The following is an 18,436-nucleotide window of genomic DNA, read 5'->3' on the forward strand; positions in this document are numbered from 1 at the left end:
TACTGCCTCTATGTTTTCCCTTCTGGTCCTATATGATATCGAAATACTTTCTTATGTAATTTTACGTGAAATAAAGACTCACGTGGCTACTTTCTGGGAATGCTGAGCTATCATATATATCGATACAAATATATCTCTTATAAGGGCTAAAAGAAAAGTGTACCTAAAACTATTAGAAATACTATCCGACTAACAAATGAAAACCTTTTTTTATGATTTTTTTATTGATAAAAAGTACAATATATGTATTCATATATCCTAAGCGAGAATGTTTAATTTCAAAATTAATGCATGTTTGATTTTCTTTGAATTTCTTTTGCGTCATTTTAAAGGGGTATTTCATTTTTTACCGGACACGCAGAGAACATGGATGCAATTAAAGATGTAATATGAGGGTCTTATCTGGAGACAACATTCCGTTATGTAAAAAAATCATCATGTATGTGATCTATTTAATCTTGAAAATACAGCTTCCATCAAATTTCCTCTTTTTTGAAAGCCATATTGACGCTTTCTTATTCTCTCCACAAAAAACAGCTCATTCTTTTTAAGATTATCACAATCGTCCTGAGAAACCACAAATGCCGCAGACCACTTAGAAGCCGCTATTATGTAACCGCTCCTTTTATCTACTGTATACATACAATAGTCCTCTACTTCTTTACGTAATCGATCAAAATATAACAATTCTAAATGAAAGTCTAGACCCTCCTTTTGAATCTGTGACCACAGGCGTCTGTAAAAGAAATTGTACAAGTCGTAGTCTAACTTAGCATATCTTTCATACATATGTCTGTGAGTGTTATCCGCGAATGAATAAGATCGTCGTGCTGAATTTTTCTTTAAATACAAGACATCCTTTATAGTCCAGCCTAATATACGTCTCATCATAACTACAGACTCAGTGAAATATTCCATTATAATCACAAACTGGAATTCCTTATCAAGTTTTGTCAAATAATTCATGCTGTCTTCTTCTAAATATTTACGAAAGAGATTAGAAGGAAAACCAAATTCAACAGCCATTCTATTGTTTGTCATTGACCACTTATATGGTAAACCATTTTCATACTGAGCAGGATTTTGCAAAAACTTTAAAACTCTACTTTGTGATTTTATTCTTTCAAAAATATATGGAGCTCTGAAATAATTCAAGGTCGACAAGAACTGATCAAATGGTTCGCGAACAATGCCTATATACGCTGTGTCAGTTGGCATATACTTGTGAAAAGCTTCACTGTCGTATAAAACGTGGCAGCATAATATGTCGTATGTTTTATTTTTTGGAGGAGGTAGAATATTTCTGTCATTCAAAGTTGATTGTAAACCGATAACATTATCCCAATGATCTTGTCGAATTATTGGCAGTACAAACGTGAGGTTGCGAGATTCACCATAGCGTAGAAATATGTTCTGTGCAGTCGTACTTCCTGCTTTGTGGACTTTTAGAAATGCTACTCGTCTATAAGGTACTTTAGTTATTTTAATTTCGGGTAGAAAATTTGTCGAGACCAATCTAGGGTCTATCAATGATGTAAGCACGACACTCTTCCCGGATGTTAGGTGCCCGATTCTAGCTCCTGATTCATTTCTTTGGGAGAAAGATGACGGAGAAGTGGAAACAAATATAGGTCTGACGGAGTTGTGGACAGTTTTGTTTTGTTGTTTTTCATCAGCCACATTCGACTTGGAGGCTGAAAGATATTTACCTTCGTGAAGTAATGCATATATCGTAAGTATGACGATCGGTATAGATAAAATAGTCAATCTGAAATAAAAAAAAAAAAGTTTTGTACATTCTTTTATAGATTAATATAGGATTGTTACAATTCGTAATTTTCGATTTTACCAGTTCAGCACATTTGTAAGACATACTTTTTCGCAGCATCTACTGAAATAAGTCACAAGAATATGACTTTTTGAGAGTTTTGCTGGCATATTTCATTTTTAAATCCAAAACTAGAAAATATTTTTAAATCCAAAACTAGATATATTTTCTAAGTCCAAACTAGATTTGCATCAAAGGTAACGAATAGTAGAAGACTATAGTAGTGCTTGGAACACATGAGTTATAAAAAGTTAAAGAACCAAAGGCAAAGATGAATAGACAATGGTCGACACCTGTAATATCCCTTTGATCTTGATTGTGTATAATGATTGTTTTTAGAAATTTACCTCTGACGTCACTTTTGTAGCGTTGATCCAGTCGATTGACGGACAGCTCGTAGTTCTGTTGTGCTGTTTAGTGTGCTGTCCTATGTTATTTTACGTTTTCGTTTTTATTCTGTAGTTAGCATGTCAAAATGTACTATTCTATTGTTTATTTGTTTATTTCTCTGTCCTGAATGTTCTTGCATTTATTTGTAATATACTCCTGTTAATTTATGTTGTCATTTTAGTGTAATATTTAACATTGCCACAAAAGCGCGAGGTTTGGCTAGCCACACAACCAGGTTCAATCAACCATGTTTTCACAGAATGTCCTGTACCAAGTTAGGAAAAGGGCAATTGTTATCTGATAGTTCGTTTTTGCGTGTATTGCATTGTCGTTTGTTTTTTGTTACACTTTTCTGTTGTTTCGTTGTTTCCCTCTTAAAATTGATGTGTTCCCCTCAGTTTTAGTTTGTAATCCGGATTTGTTTTCTCTCAGTCGATTTATGACTATCGAACAGCGGTATACTACTGTTGCCTTTATTCTTCAGTCAAATTTTAGTTTTACATTTATCTCATACTTTTTGGTAATAAATTTTGTTTGATAATACTGCAAGGTGAAACATACTATTTAACAAATACATATTAAATCAATCCTGAGTATATATTACATAGATTTTATCAAAGTAAAATTATTATGACATACATAATAATAATTTTATCATATTAAATCAATCCTGAGTATATATTACATAGATTTTACTTTTTACATAGATAATTTGAAACGTTTGGAATATATAAGCCAACTTAGACTAATTACGATGAATCTGTAAATCTTTCAGTCCGATTCCCGTCAAAGCTGATATAAAAATCTCTATAGGTAACAGTAGTATACCGGTGTTCAAAAGTCATAAATCTATTTAGAGAAAACATATACGGGATTTAAACTCAAACCGAGGGAAGCACATCAGCTATAAAGGGAAAAACAAAAGAACAAAAGTAACAATGACGTGCGACAAAAATAAACACCAACATACAAAAAAATGAACTCTATGATAACAACTGCCATATTTCTCACTTAGTAAAGAACATTTTAGGGGGCGGGAGTGGGTTGAACCTGATTTAATGGCTAGCAAAACATCGCCCTTTATAACACTGTTAAAAAAGATACAAACGCGTAAAATAATGATATAAACTAAAACCTCTGTGGATTAATAAAAATAACTTGGTAAACCTTGAGCGATATGAACAATAGCAGATCGTTCCAAAAATGACAGTCTGATCAAAATCAACATCTATCGTAACTCTTACTCTTCAGCATCAAAATCAAAGGTAGACTGCGTTCATGACTAAATTGAGTTAGAATATTGTGTGTTTGCAGTTGTGAAGATGAATTGAGCGGATAATGTAAAATGTGAAGAGTCAAAAATTAATTTCATGGTTCAATAAATTCAAAATAAATTATTGCCATTCATTATAAATATTTCTATCAAAAATAAGACTCAAAGAACTTTTTGTATTATTTATATTAACAATAACAACGTACACACAATCATGTTGGCGATTAGACAACGTCAGAGTGGCCGTGTCGCCATAAAACTTGACAATTAAGTGTGAGGTATGCAAGTTTCAATCCGCCTACTTATATTGTTTGCAGATGTCAATCTTAAATACACATTTATTCTAAAACAAAGTTGTTGGCATGGTACGGGTTATGTAAATACAGTAAAGTTGTTATGGCATAATAATAAACCCCTAACGGGAGGGAGTGTGCTTGAATTCCATATGATGAAGACATAATGTTTCATTCTGTTTAATTGAGATCTGGAGCTGGAATCCTAGTAATTGCTAGTAGTCCTTCATTAATTTACTTTGATCATTGTCATTTTGCTTAGTTTATTCTGTTACCTATTTAACATCGGAATCGCCCTTATTTTAATGTTCATCATAACCTTTAGCTAATATGGTCGTATTTACACGACAAATTTTACTCTGAGTACAGACAAACGTGTGAACCTGGTAAAGTTTTGAGGCATGGCAGTACCTAGATAGTTATTAAATTTTAAATGTATTTTATTTTTTAAGAAAGATTAAAAGTTTTAACACTCTTACACGTTGAGCAGGCGGTAATGTGAATATTTCATTTTCACGGTGGTCATTTTTGGGTCTTTTTCGTTGCCTTTATTAAACTATGTGGATTACTTTGAAAAATTTGAGACAATGATTTAGATTTTACCAACTTAAGTTTCAGGTGTTGGGTATGAATTTCGTGATAAAAACAAGATATGTACATGTCGGAAAATATAATATGTACTCCCTATGAAACATGAGAAAAGCTCAACGAGCCACGCTTTTCGTAATGTTTCTAAATCTCATACACATAAATCTTATGTTTTCCGACAATGCACATATATTTTTTTTTATTTTGATTTTCCACTATTGTTTCATGTTGGGTAAAGGTTGACGCATATAAAAACATTTAAACCCGCAACATTTCTGTGCACCTTTCCTAGTAAGGAGTCTGATGTTCAGTGTTTGTCGTTTGTTGATGTGGTTCATCAGCTTTTCTCGTGTTTAGTTTTTAACTTTTTACATAGATTAGACGGTTGGGTTTCCCGTTTGAATGGTTTTACACTAGTAATGTTTTGGGCCCTTGATAGCTTTCTAATCAGCATGAGCCAAAACTCCGTGTTGAAGGTCGTACTTTGGTCTATAATTTTACAAATTGTGACTAAGATGGATAATTGTTTCATTGTAACTCATACTACTTATACCACATCTTCTATATAGTATATGTCGATCTTGAACGGAGTGTACAAAAGCTAGATATCATTCCCCCTCGTTTATCATTCACGTATGCGTTAATTTCATACATAAGATACAAAAAATCGTTCGTTCATTACCCTCTTACCTGAACAGAATTTGTAACATGATCATATATGTTATGTCACGTAGTGAACATTTAAGTTCGTGTGTTTGTGACTGTAAATCACTAATGCTGATCCAGTTAGTACACGTCTACTGTATAAAAAATCACGATCAAAAGACATTAACCGTTCTCATATGTAAATCTATGCAGACTAACATGTTTAACCCCGCCATATTATTTATGTATGTGCCTGTCCCAAGTCGGAGCCTGTAATTCAGTGGTTGTCGTTTGTGTATGTGTTACATATTTGTTTTTCGTTCATTTTTTTTTTTTTTTTTTTTATTATTTTTTTTTACATAAATAAGGCCGTTAGTTTTCTCGTTTGAATTGTTTTACATTGTCTTATCGGGGCCTTTTATAGCTGACTATGGGGTATGGGCTTTGCTCATTGTTTAAGGCCGTACGGTGACCTATAGTTGTTAATGTTTGTGCTATTTTGGTCTTTTGTGGATAGTTGTCTCATTGGCAATCATACCACATCTTCTTTTTTAGACATTGATACTAGTTTTCGTTATACAATTCGATTAGACTGGTTATTTTTCTTGAAAGTTTTGACTAAAGAAAAAATAAGGTTAACTTGACATAGACTACTCCGATAAAAATGATATCATTTATTTTTTTTCAATTTGATATAACAGATTATCAACTTGATATAACAAACTCTACCAATAACATTAGTAAAGCATAATATGATTGATTGAACGATAGCGTAACCCAAATTAACTTTTAATTTTTTTTTTTGTATTAATTGATTTTTTCTTTGACGTCTAGTGACAAATATGTCATTGGATGCATATTCGAAACTTTCTTAACAGGTTTATGTCCCTGAAATCCCCCCTCCCCTTTTATCCTTAATTTGAGGCAGTTTTCGGGACTAGTTTGAAAATTCTCTATTTAGTGCATGGGACCTGTTACAATCAAAAGAAAGAGAACATAGCTTTGCTGTAAGGGGATACTATATCTAAATGCATATTATTTTTTTGTTCTAATTCAACTACTTTCAGAAATATGGGCTTCTTTTACATTTCTGTTCTATACGTAGTAAGTCAAGCAAACCGCTAATATCAATTATGCTGTATGATTGAGCTGTACGAAATGAAATAAGTACGACGTTATTTAAACAATGCATAAAAATAAAGTCAAATTAACGTTACCAAAACTAACACCAACACCGTACGCGATGTCTATTAAGTACTCACCTATATGCAAATTTTGTATACATTTTATTCCAAATTTTATCATTTAACATACAGTTTCCACATCAATATGTTATACAAGGTATAAAGACAAGACAAGAAGCAATACCAAGATGTTACTGTTTAAGAAGATTATATATTTAAGGCTGACGAGACAATGATAAGATATATAGGAAAAATATTAATTTTTTTTTAACTTCAATTCTTTTTGTAACAAATAAAAGTTGTTCGCATAAAGTCGTGCTATTGTGACAAACGACATAGGTTGTGTTATTATGTGTATTTTTATTGATTTTTACAATTTGTTCTGTTGTCTTGTTGTCACGCCACAGTCCAGCTTACGTACATTACGTGTCCCAACCAAGCACGTCATGTTGCTGGCCAAAGACATTATATGTAATTTAATAGTTAATTTTGTATTTGATCTCACCGTTAAAGCTCTTCTATAAAACGATGCAAGGCAAACCTTTGATTAACTTGCTTGCTATGTTTGTTTGGATGTTTGTAAACAACAGTTAAGTAGTCTGTTTCGGTCTGTTTCAGTCTGTTTACTATATACTGGAATTTAACTAGACAATTAACATTAACTTCATTTCATGACAATTTTTATTGTCCAATCAAATCCCAGTATATATAAAATAGACTGAAACTCCACCTACCTATATACAAGCAAAGTTTAACATAGCAAGTAAGTTAATCAAAGGTTTGCTTTGCATGCTTTTATAGAAGAGCTGTAATTTTTTATATATCGTTGACGCGAATTATCTAAGAAAGGCCTTATTATATTTTTGTAATTATGATAAGATGAGATAAAATGAAATTTAAAAAAGAAACCATATACTAAACATTTGTGGTTAAACTGGACATTTGCTTATCATGCAATTAATTGAATATGATACTTTTTGCAGTCAAAAGTTTCCTCAATTTTAATCAAAGTGGATATTACACCATTGCATATGATTATGCTATCAGGATGCCTCATTAATTGAGAAATGTTCTTATCGATTCTTCGAAAAAGGTGCAACTTGCATTAAAAAAAAATACAGATTTTCGATTACGTTGATACTGCTAATTTTACTTTTAGCATAGATACGTAACATTACTCCCTGGTAATCCGAACGTTTCAGATATAGACAAAAATATTAAAAGACTTTGTATTCAAACTAAGAAATTCACATTATAATTATAGTAGGCTCAACTATATTTTACTTGATTTGCATTCCTTTATATACAAATATTGTTTATACTAACCAATTTAAAGTTGTGTAAGGGCATTAGTTGCATCTGTTATGGAACTTTTAATAGACATATATCCATAGAAAGAAAGAAAAAAACGCGTTAAGCAACGTTCGATTATTGTTACAGAAATTGGTCAGTGCACATGTTCATTTCATTTTCCTACACCTTCATGTTTCATTATAGCTATTTCAGATTATCAATAGAACCCAAGGGTGACTGCGAAATAGAAATATGCTTACTCTTAGTCTTCTTTCGATTGACAGGTAGGTCTCTGTTTAAGTGTGGCCTCTGTATGATTATAATTCGCAGCCGAATCCAATTTTTCCGTTTTTTGCTAGTTCTATAATGTTTTCGTTTTATTAAGGCTAAAATCGGGTCATTTGGAAAAAATCGAGTATTGAAGTCGTTGAATGCAACATGAGTTATTGCCTTTCTCAACTACATTTGCTCTTTATTTTGGGAGACGTCGGTAAACTTTCCCGAAAATTTCCCGTTATAGAATATATGTTTCACAGATGACAACTGATATGTTCCAATTGCGTGAATGTGTTAACCACAAATGTCTGTCCTCTTTTCATCGAAAGTGACACAGAATTATATACGTATCACAACATTTGTATTGCATCTATACTAACATGAGCTAAACCACGAATTCGATATGTGGAGCAAAATGAGGTAATCCTTATTCACATACGAGACATGTGTAAGTGTAAAATATTTCTTAACAATCCAACTAAATATCTTTATCGTAAGATTAATTTTACACTTAAGATTTTTTATGAAAAGGGCTACTGGTTGGGTCCGTGTTTCACAGTCTGTACTCCTAAGTTTTCTATGTTGTGTTCTGGCTACTGGTTGGGTCCGTGTTTCACAGTCTGTACTCCTAAGTTTTCTATGTTGTGTTCTGGCTACTGGTTGGGTCCGTGTTTCACAGTCTGTACTCCTAAGTTTTCTATGTTGTATTCTGGCTACTGGTTGGGTCCGTGTTTCTCAGTCTGTACTCCCAAGTTTTCTATGTTGTGTTCTGGCTACTGGTTGGGTCCGTGTTTCTCAGTCTGTACTCCTAAGTTTTCTATGTTGTGTTCTGGATACTGGTTGGGTCCGTGTTTCTCAGTCTGTACTCCTAAGTTTTCTATGTTGTGTTCTGGATACTGGTTGGGTCCGTGTTTCTCAGTCTGTACTCCTAAGTTTTCTATGTTGTGTTCTGGCTACTGGTTGGGTCCGTGTTTCTCAGTCTGTACTCCTAAGTTTTCTATGTTGTGTTCTGGCTACTGGTTGGGTACGTGTTTCTCAGTCTGTACTCCTAAGTTTTCTACGTTGTGTTCTGGCTACTTGTTGGGTCCGTGTTTCACAGTCTGTACTCCTAAGTTTTCTATGTTGTGTTCTGGCTAATGGTTGGATCCGTGTTTCTCAGTCAGTACTCCTAAGTTTTCTATGTTGTGTTCTGGATACTGGTTGGGTCCGTGTTTCTCAGTCTGTACTCCTAAGTTTTCTATGCTGTGTTCTGCATACTGGTTGGGTCCGTGTTTCTCAGTCAGTACTCCTAAGTTTTCTATGTTGTGTTCTGGCTACTGGTTGGGTCCGTGTTTCTCAGTCAGTGCTCCTAAGTTTTCTATGTTGTGTTCTAGATACTGGTTGGGTCCGTGTTTTTCAGTCTGTACTCCTTAGTTTTCTATGTTGTGTTCTGGATACTGGTTGGGTCCGTGTTTCTCAGTCTGTACTAAGTTTTCTATGTTGTGTTCTGGATACTGGTTTGGGCCCGTGTTTCTCAGTCTGTACTCCTAAGTTTTCTATGTTGTGTTCTGGATACTGGTTGGGTCCGTGTTTCTCAGTCTGTACTTCTAAGTTTTCTATGTTGTGTTCTGGATACTGGTTGGGTCCGTGTTTCACAGTCTGTACTCCTAAGTTTTCTATGTTGTGTTCTGGATACTGGTTGGGTCCGTGTTTTTCAGTCTGTACTCCTAAGTTTTCTATGTTGTGTTCTGGATACTGGTTGGGTCCGTGTTTCTCAGTCTGTACTCCTAAGTTTTCTATGTTGTGTTCTAGATACTGGTTGGGTCCGTGTTTCTCAGTCTGTACTCCTAAGTTTTCTATGTTGTGTTCTGGATACTGGTTGGGTCCGTGTTTCTCAGTCTGTACTCCTAAGTTTTCTATGCTGTGTTCTGGATACTGGTTTGGTCCGTGTTTCTCAGTCTGTACTCCTAAGTTTTCTATGTTGTGTTCTGGCTACTGGTGGGGTCCGTGTTTCTCAGTCTGTACTCCTAAGTTTTCTATGCTGTGTTCTGACTACTGGTTGGGTCCGTGTTTCACAGTCTGTACTCCTAAGTTTTCTATGTTGTGTTCTGGCTACTGGTTGGGTCCGTGTTTCTCAGTCTGTACTCCTAAGTTTTTTCTATGTTGTGTTCTGGATACTGGTTGGGTCCGTGTTTCTCAGTCTGTACTCCTAAGTTTTCTATGTTGTGTTCTGGACACTGGTTGGGTCCGTGTTTCACAGTCTGTACTCCTAAGTTTTCTATGTTGTGTTCTGGCTACTGGTGGGGTCCGTGTTTCTCAGTCTGTACTCCTAAGTTTTCTATGTTGTGTTCTGGATACTGGTTGGGTCCGTGTTTCTCAGTCAGTACTCCTAAGTTTTCTATGTTGTGTTCTGGATACTGGTTGGGTCCGTGTTTCTCAGTCTGTACTCCTAAGTTTTTTCTATGTTGTGTTCTGGATACTGGTTGGGTCCGTGTTTCTCAGTCTGTACTCCTAAGTTTTCTATGTTGTGTTCTGGATACTGGTTGGGTCCGTGTTTCTCAGTCTGTACTCCTAAGTTTTCTATCCTGTGTTCTGGATACTGGTTTGGTCCGTGTTTCTATGTCTGTACTCCTAAGTTTTCTATGTTGTGTTCTGGCTACTGGTTGGGTCCGTGTTTCTCAGTCTGTACTCCTAAGTTTTCTATGTTGTGTTCTAGATACTGGTTGGGTTCGTGTTTCTCAGTCTGTACTCCTAAGTTTTCTATGTTGTGTTCTGGATACTGGTTGGGTCCGTGTTTCTCAGTCTGTACTCCTAAGTTTTCTATGTTGTGTTCTGGATACTGGTTGGGTCCGTAATTCTCAGTCTGTACTCCTAAGTTTTCTATGTTGTGTTCTGGCTACTGGTTGGGTCCGTGTTTCTCAGTCTGTACTCCTAAGTTTTCTATGTTGTGTTCTGGATACTGGTTGGGTCCGTGTTTCTCAGTCTGTACTCCTAAGTTTTCTATGTTGTGTTCTGGCTACTGGTTGGGTCCGTGTTTCTCAGTCTGTACTCCTAAGTTTTCTATGTTGTGTTCTGGATACTGGTTGGGTCCGTGTTTCTCAGTCAGTACTCCTAAGTTTTCTATGTTGTGTTCTGGATACTGGTTGGGTCCGTGTTTCTCAGTCTGTACTCCTAAGTTTTTTCTATGTTGTGTTCTGGATACTGGTTTGGTCCGTGTTTCTCAGTCTGTACTCCTAAGTTTTCTATGTTGTGTTCTGGATACTGGTTGGGTCCGTGTTTCTCAGTCTGTACTCCTAAGTTTTCTATGTTGTGTTCTGGATACTGGTTGGGTCCGTGTTTCTCAGTCTGTACTCCTAAGTTTTCTATGTTGTGTTCTGGCTACTGGTTGGGTCCGTGTTTCTCAGTCAGTACTCCTAAGTTTTCTATGTTGTGTTCTAGATACTGGTTGGGTCCGTGTTTCTCAGTCTGTACTCCTAAGTTTTCTATGTTGTGTTCTGGATACTGGTTGGGTCCGTGTTTCTCAGTCTGTACTAAGTTTTCTATGTTGTGTTCTGGATACTGGTTTGGGCCCGTGTTTCTCAGTCTGTACTCCTAAGTTTTCTATGTTGTGTTCTGGATACTGGTTGGGTCCGTGTTTCTCAGTCTGTACTCCTAAGTTTTCTATGTTGTGTTCTGGATACTGGTTGGGTCCGTGTTTCACAGTCTGTACTCCTAAGTTTTCTATGTTGTGTTCTGGATACTGGTTGGTTCCGTGTTTCTCAGTCTGTACTCCTAAGTTTTCTATGTTGTGTTCTGGATACTGGTTGGGTCCGTGTTTCTCAGTCTGTACTCCTAAGTTTTCTATGTTGTGTTCTAGATACTGGTTGGGTCCGTGTTTCTCAGTCTGTACTCCTAAGTTTTCTATGTTGTGTTCTGGATACTGGTTGGGTCCGTGTTTCTCAGTCTGTACTCCTAAGTTTTCTATGTTGTGTTCTGGATACTGGTTGGGTCCGTGTTTCTCAGTCAGTACTCCTAAGTTTTCTATGTTGTGTTCTGGCTACTGGTTGGGTCCGTGTCTCTCAGTCAGTACTCCTAAGTTTTCTATGTTGTGTTCTAGATACTGGTTGGGTCCGTGTTTTTCAGTCTGTACTCCTAAGTTTTCTATGTTGTGTTCTGGATACTGGTTGGGTCCGTGTTTCTCAGTCTGTACTAAGTTTTCTATGTTGTGTTCTGGATACTGGTTTGGGCCCGTGTTTCTCAGTCTGTACTCCTAAGTTTTCTATGTTGTGTTCTGGATACTGGTTGGGTCCGTGTTTCTCAGTCTGTACTCCTAAGTTTTCTATGTTGTGTTCTGGATACTGGTTGGGTCCGTGTTTCACAGTCTGTACTCCTAAGTTTTCTATGTTGTGTTCTGGATACTGGTTGGGTCCGTGTTTTTCAGTCTGTACTCCTAAGTTTTCTATGTTGTGTTCTGGATACTGGTTGGGTCCGTGTTTCTCAGTCTGTACTCCTAAGTTTTCTATGTTGTGTTCTAGATACTGGTTGGGTCAGTGTTTCTCAGTCTGTACTCCTAAGTTTTCTATGTTGTGTTCTGGATACTGGTTGGGTCCGTGTTTCTCAGTCTGTACTCCTAAGTTTTCTATGCTGTGTTCTGGATACTGGTTTGTTCCGTGTTTCCCAGTCTGTACTCCTAAGTTTTCTATGTTGTGTTCTGGCTACTGGTGGGGTCCGTGTTTCTCAGTCTGTACTCCTAAGTTTTCTATGCTGTGTTCTGACTACTGGTTGGGTCCGTGTTTCACAGTCTGTACTCCTAAGTTTTCTATGTTGTGTTCTGGCTACTGGTTGGGTCCGTGTTTCACAGTCTGTACTCCTAAGTTTTCTATGTTGTGTTCTGGATACTGGTTGGGTCCGTGTTTCTCAGTCTGTACTCCTAAGTTTTCTATGTTGTGTTCTGGATACTGGTTGGGTCCGTGTTTCTCAGTCTGTACTCCTAAGTTTTCTATCCTGTGTTCTGGATACTGGTTTGGTCCGTGTTTCTCTGTCTGTACTCCTAAGTTTTCTATGTTGTGTTCTGGCTACTGGTTGGGTCCGTGTTTCTCAGTCTGTACTCCTAAGTTTTCTATGTTGTGTTCTAGATACTGGTTGGGTTCGTGTTTCTCAGTCTGTACTCCTAAGTTTTCTATGTTGTGTTCTGGATACTGGTTGGGTCCGTGTTTCTCAGTCTGTACTCCTAAGTTTTCTATGTTGTGTTCTGGCTACTGGTTGGGTCCGTGTTTCTCAGTCAGTACTCCTAAGTTTTCTATGTTGTGTTCTAGATACTGGTTGGGTCCGTGTTTTTCAGTCTGTACTCCTAAGTTTTCTATGTTGTGTTCTGGATACTGGTTGGGTCCGTGTTTCTCAGTCTGTACTAAGTTTTCTATGTTGTGTTCTGGATACTGGTTTGGGCCCGTGTTTCTCAGTCTGTACTCCTAAGTTTTCTATGTTGTGTTCTGGATACTGGTTGGGTCCGTGTTTCACAGTCTGTACTCCTAAGTTTTCTATGTTGTGTTCTGGATACTGGTTGGGTCCGTGTTTTTCAGTCTGTACTCCTAAGTTTTCTATGTTGTGTTCTGGATACTGGTTGGGTCCGTGTTTCTCAGTCTGTACTCCTAAGTTTTCTATGTTGTGTTCTAGATACTGGTTGGGTCCGTGTTTCTCAGTCTGTACTCCTAAGTTTTCTATGTTGTGTTCTGGATACTGGTTGGGTCCGTGTTTCTCAGTCTGTACTCCTAAGTTTTCTATGCTGTGTTCTGGATACTGGTTTGGTCCGTGTTTCTCAGTCTGTACTCCTAAGTTTTCTATGTTGTGTTCTGGCTACTGGTTGGGTCCGTGTTTCTCAGTCTGTACTCCTAAGTTTTCTATGTTGTGTTCTGGATACTGGTTGGGTCCGTGTTTCTCAGTCTGTACTCCTAAGTTTTCTATGTTGTGTTCTGGCTACTGGTTGGGTCCGTGTTTCTCAGTCTGTACTCCTAAGTTTTCTATGTTGTGTTCTGGATACTGGTTGGGTCCGTGTTTCTCAGTCTGTACTCCTAAGTTTTCTATGTTGTGTTCTGGATACTGGTTGGGTCCGTGTTTCTCAGTCAGTACTCCTAAGTTTTCTATGTTGTGTTCTGGCTACTGGTTGGGTCCGTGTCTCTCAGTCAGTACTCCTAAGTTTTCTATGTTGTGTTCTAGATACTGGTTGGGTCCGTGTTTTTCAGTCTGTACTCCTAAGTTTTCTATGTTGTGTTCTGGATACTGGTTGGGTCCGTGTTTCTCAGTCTGTACTAAGTTTTCTATGTTGTGTTCTGGATACTGGTTTGGGCCCGTGTTTCTCAGTCTGTACTCCTAAGTTTTCTATGTTGTGTTCTGGATACTGGTTGGGTCCGTGTTTCTCAGTCTGTACTCCTAAGTTTTCTATGTTGTGTTCTGGATACTGGTTGGGTCCGTGTTTCACAGTCTGTACTCCTAAGTTTTCTATGTTGTGTTCTGGATACTGGTTGGGTCCGTGTTTTTCAGTCTGTACTCCTAAGTTTTCTATGTTGTGTTCTGGATACTGGTTGGGTCCGTGTTTCTCAGTCTGTACTCCTAAGTTTTCTATGTTGTGTTCTAGATACTGGTTGGGTCAGTGTTTCTCAGTCTGTACTCCTAAGTTTTCTATGTTGTGTTCTGGATACTGGTTGGGTCCGTGTTTCTCAGTCTGTACTCCTAAGTTTTCTATGCTGTGTTCTGGATACTGGTTTGGTCCGTGTTTCCCAGTCTGTACTCCTAAGTTTTCTATGTTGTGTTCTGGCTACTGGTGGGGTCCGTGTTTCTCAGTCTGTACTCCTAAGTTTTCTATGCTGTGTTCTGACTACTGGTTGGGTCCGTGTTTCACAGTCTGTACTCCTAAGTTTTCTATGTTGTGTTCTGGCTACTGGTTGGGTCCGTGTTTCACAGTCTGTACTCCTAAGTTTTCTATGTTGTGTTCTGGATACTGGTTGGGTCCGTGTTTCTCAGTCTGTACTCCTAAGTTTTCTATGTTGTGTTCTGGATACTGGTTGGGTCCGTGTTTCTCAGTCTGTACTCCTAAGTTTTCTATCCTGTGTTCTGGATACTGGTTTGGTCCGTGTTTCTCTGTCTGTACTCCTAAGTTTTCTATGTTGTGTTCTGGCTACTGGTTGGGTCCGTGTTTCTCAGTCTGTACTCCTAAGTTTTCTATGTTGTGTTCTAGATACTGGTTGGGTTCGTGTTTCTCAGTCTGTACTCCTAAGTTTTCTATGTTGTGTTCTGGATACTGGTTGGGTCCGTGTTTCTCAGTCTGTACTCCTAAGTTTTCTATGTTGTGTTCTGGCTACTGGTTGGGTCCGTGTTTCTCAGTCAGTACTCCTAAGTTTTCTATGTTGTGTTCTAGATACTGGTTGGGTCCGTGTTTTTCAGTCTGTACTCCTAAGTTTTCTATGTTGTGTTCTGGATACTGGTTGGGTCCGTGTTTCTCAGTCTGTACTAAGTTTTCTATGTTGTGTTCTGGATACTGGTTTGGGCCCGTGTTTCTCAGTCTGTACTCCTAAGTTTTCTATGTTGTGTTCTGGATACTGGTTGGGTCCGTGTTTCACAGTCTGTACTCCTAAGTTTTCTATGTTGTGTTCTGGATACTGGTTGGGTCCGTGTTTTTCAGTCTGTACTCCTAAGTTTTCTATGTTGTGTTCTGGATACTGGTTGGGTCCGTGTTTCTCAGTCTGTACTCCTAAGTTTTCTATGTTGTGTTCTAGATACTGGTTGGGTCCGTGTTTCTCAGTCTGTACTCCTAAGTTTTCTATGTTGTGTTCTGGATACTGGTTGGGTCCGTGTTTCTCAGTCTGTACTCCTAAGTTTTCTATGCTGTGTTCTGGATACTGGTTTGGTCCGTGTTTCTCAGTCTGTACTCCTAAGTTTTCTATGTTGTGTTCTGGCTACTGGTTGGGTCCGTGTTTCTCAGTCTGTACTCCTAAGTTTTCTATGTTGTGTTCTGGATACTGGTTGGGTCCGTGTTTCTCAGTCTGTACTCCTAAGTTTTCTATGTTGTGTTCTGGCTACTGGTTGGGTCCGTGTTTCTCAGTCTGTACTCCTAAGTTTTCTATGTTGTGTTCTGGATACTGGTTGGGTCCGTGTTTCTCAGTCAGTACTCCTAAGTTTTCTATGTTGTGTTCTGGATACTGGTTGGGTCCGTGTTTCTCAGTCTGTACTCCTAAGTTTTTTCTATGTTGTGTTCTGGATACTGGTTGGGTCCGTGTTTCTCAGTCTGTACGACTAAGTTTTCTATGTTGTGTTCTGGATACTGGTTGGGTCCGTGTTTCTCAGTCTCTACTCCTAAGTTTTCTATGTTGTGTTCTGGATACTGGTTGGGTCCGTGTTTCTCAGTCTGTACTCCTAAGTTTTCTATGTTGTGTTCTGGCTACTGGTTGGGTCCGTGTTTCTCAGTCAGTACTCCTAAGTTTTCTATGTTGTGTTCTAGATACTGGTTGGGTCCGTGTTTCTCAGTCTGTACTCCTAAGTTTTCTATGTTGTGTTCTGGATACTGGTTGGGTCCGTGTTTCTCAGTCTGTACTAAGTTTTCTATGTTGTGTTCTGGATACTGGTTTGGGCCCGTGTTTCTCAGTCTGTACTCCTAAGTTTTCTATGTTGTGTTCTGGATACTGGTTGGGTCCGTGTTTCTCAGTCTGTACTCCTAAGTTTTCTATGTTGTGTTCTGGATACTGGTTGGGTCCGTGTTTCACAGTCTGTACTCCTTAGTTTTCTATGTTGTGTTCTGGATACTGGTTGGGTCCGTGTTTCTCAGTCTGTACTCCTAAGTTTTCTATGTTGTGTTCTGGATACTGGTTGGGTCCGTGTTTCTCAGTCTGTACTCCTAAGTTTTCTATGTTGTGTTCTAGATACTGGTTGGGTCCGTGTTTCTCAGTCTGTACTCCTAAGTTTTCTATGTTGTGTTCTGGATACTGGTTGGGTCCGTGTTTCTCAGTCTGTACTCCTAAGTTTTCTATGCTGTGTTCTGGATACTGGTTGGGTCCGTGTTTCTCAGTCAGTACTCCTAAGTTTTCTATGTTGTGTTCTGGCTACTGGTTGGGTCCGTGTTTCTCAGTCAGTACTCCTAAGTTTTCTATGTTGTGTTCTAGATACTGGTTGGGTCCGTGTTTTTCAGTCTGTACTCCTAAGTTTTCTATGTTGTGTTCTGGATACTGGTTGGGTCCGTGTTTCTCAGTCTGTACTAAGTTTTCTATGTTGTGTTCTGGATACTGGTTTGGGCCCGTGTTTCTCAGTCTGTACTCCTAAGTTTTCTATGTTGTGTTCTGGATACTGGTTGGGTCCGTGTTTCTCAGTCTGTACTCCTAAGTTTTCTATGTTGTGTTCTGGATACTGGTTGGGTCCGTGTTTCTCAGTCTGTACTCCTAAGTTTTCTATGTTGTGTTCTGGCTACTGGTGGGGTCCGTGTTTCTCAGTCTGTACTCCTAAGTTTTCTATGCTGTGTTCTGACTACTGGTTGGGTCCGTGTTTCACAGTCTGTACTCCTAAGTTTTCTATGTTGTGTTCTGGCTACTGGTTGGGTCCGTGTTTCACAGTCTGTACTCCTAAGTTTTCTATGTTGTGTTCTGGATACTGGTTGGGTCCGTGTTTCTCAGTCTGTACTCCTAAGTTTTCTATGTTGTGTTCTGGATACTGGTTGGGTCCGTGTTTCTCAGTCTGTACTCCTAAGTTTTCTATGCTGTGTTCTGGCTACTGGTTGGGTCCGTGTTTCTCAGTCAGTACTCCTAAGTTTTCTATGTTGTGTTCTAGATACTGGTTGGGTCCGTGTTTTTCAGTCTGTACTCCTAAGTTTTCTATGTTGTGTTCTGGATACTGGTTGGGTCCGTGTTTCTCAGTCTGTACTAAGTTTTCTATGTTGTGTTCTGGATACTGGTTTGGGCCCGTGTTTCTCTGTCTGTACTCCTAAGTTTTCTATGTTGTGTTCTGGCTACTGGTTGGGTCCGTGTTTCTCAGTCTGTACTCCTAAGTTTTCTATGTTGTGTTCTAGATACTGGTTGGGTTCGTGTTTCTCAGTCTGTACTCCTAAGTTTTCTATGTTGTGTTCTGTACTTGTTTTCTTAAACACGATACCACACACCTTTCAAAATTTATGAAAATTAGAAAAGTGACAATACAAGAACCTTATTAAACTGCTGAGTAAAGGTCGTAAAATATTTATTTCTGCGGTAGGGTTGGGCGCCCACTAACATGTTTAACGCCTCCACATTCTGTATGTACCTGTCTCAAGTCAGGAACATGTGATTCAGTTGTCGTTTGTTGCTGTCTTATATAAAAAAAAAATCATTATTTTGTGCGTGAATTATGCCGTTATTTTTCTCGTTTGAATTGTTTTATATATTTGTCATATCGGGGTCTTTTATAACTGAATGCTGTATGTTTGGGCTTTGTGCGTTGTTGAAGGATTTCCGGTGACCTATAGTTGTAAACTTCTGTGTCATTTGGTCTCTTGTGAAGAGTTGTCTCATTTACAATCATACCACATCTTCTTTTTTATACGTAATTTGAATTGAAAATAAACAGCTGCGCCATGAGCGCATGATACGCCCGGCGCCTTGTGTGGAAGTTTTATGCAATAATCGTAAATAGTATCTGAGAAAGTTTTAAGCAATAAACATATATTGTTTTTGAGATACGGCGGGACATGTGACTC

General features: G+C 38.0%; 1 protein-coding gene across 1 annotated transcript; it reads right to left on the minus strand.

The window, feature by feature from the left end:
* Positions 1 to 261: 261 nt before the first annotated feature.
* On the minus strand, positions 262 to 5,082 carry LOC143084149 (galactose-3-O-sulfotransferase 2-like). The gene is made up of 2 exons (XM_076260556.1): positions 5,063 to 5,082; positions 262 to 1,768 (listed from the first exon to the last, which is right to left on the minus strand). The coding sequence occupies exons 1-2, from the start codon at positions 5,080 to 5,082 to the stop codon at positions 436 to 438; spliced, it is 1,353 nt and encodes a 450-aa protein (XP_076116671.1). The 3' UTR covers positions 262 to 435.
* Positions 5,083 to 18,436: the final 13,354 nt, after the last annotated feature.

This window comes from Mytilus galloprovincialis, chromosome 7, assembly GCF_965363235.1.
Source record: "Mytilus galloprovincialis chromosome 7, xbMytGall1.hap1.1, whole genome shotgun sequence".
Taxonomy (NCBI): domain Eukaryota; kingdom Metazoa; phylum Mollusca; class Bivalvia; order Mytilida; family Mytilidae; genus Mytilus; species Mytilus galloprovincialis.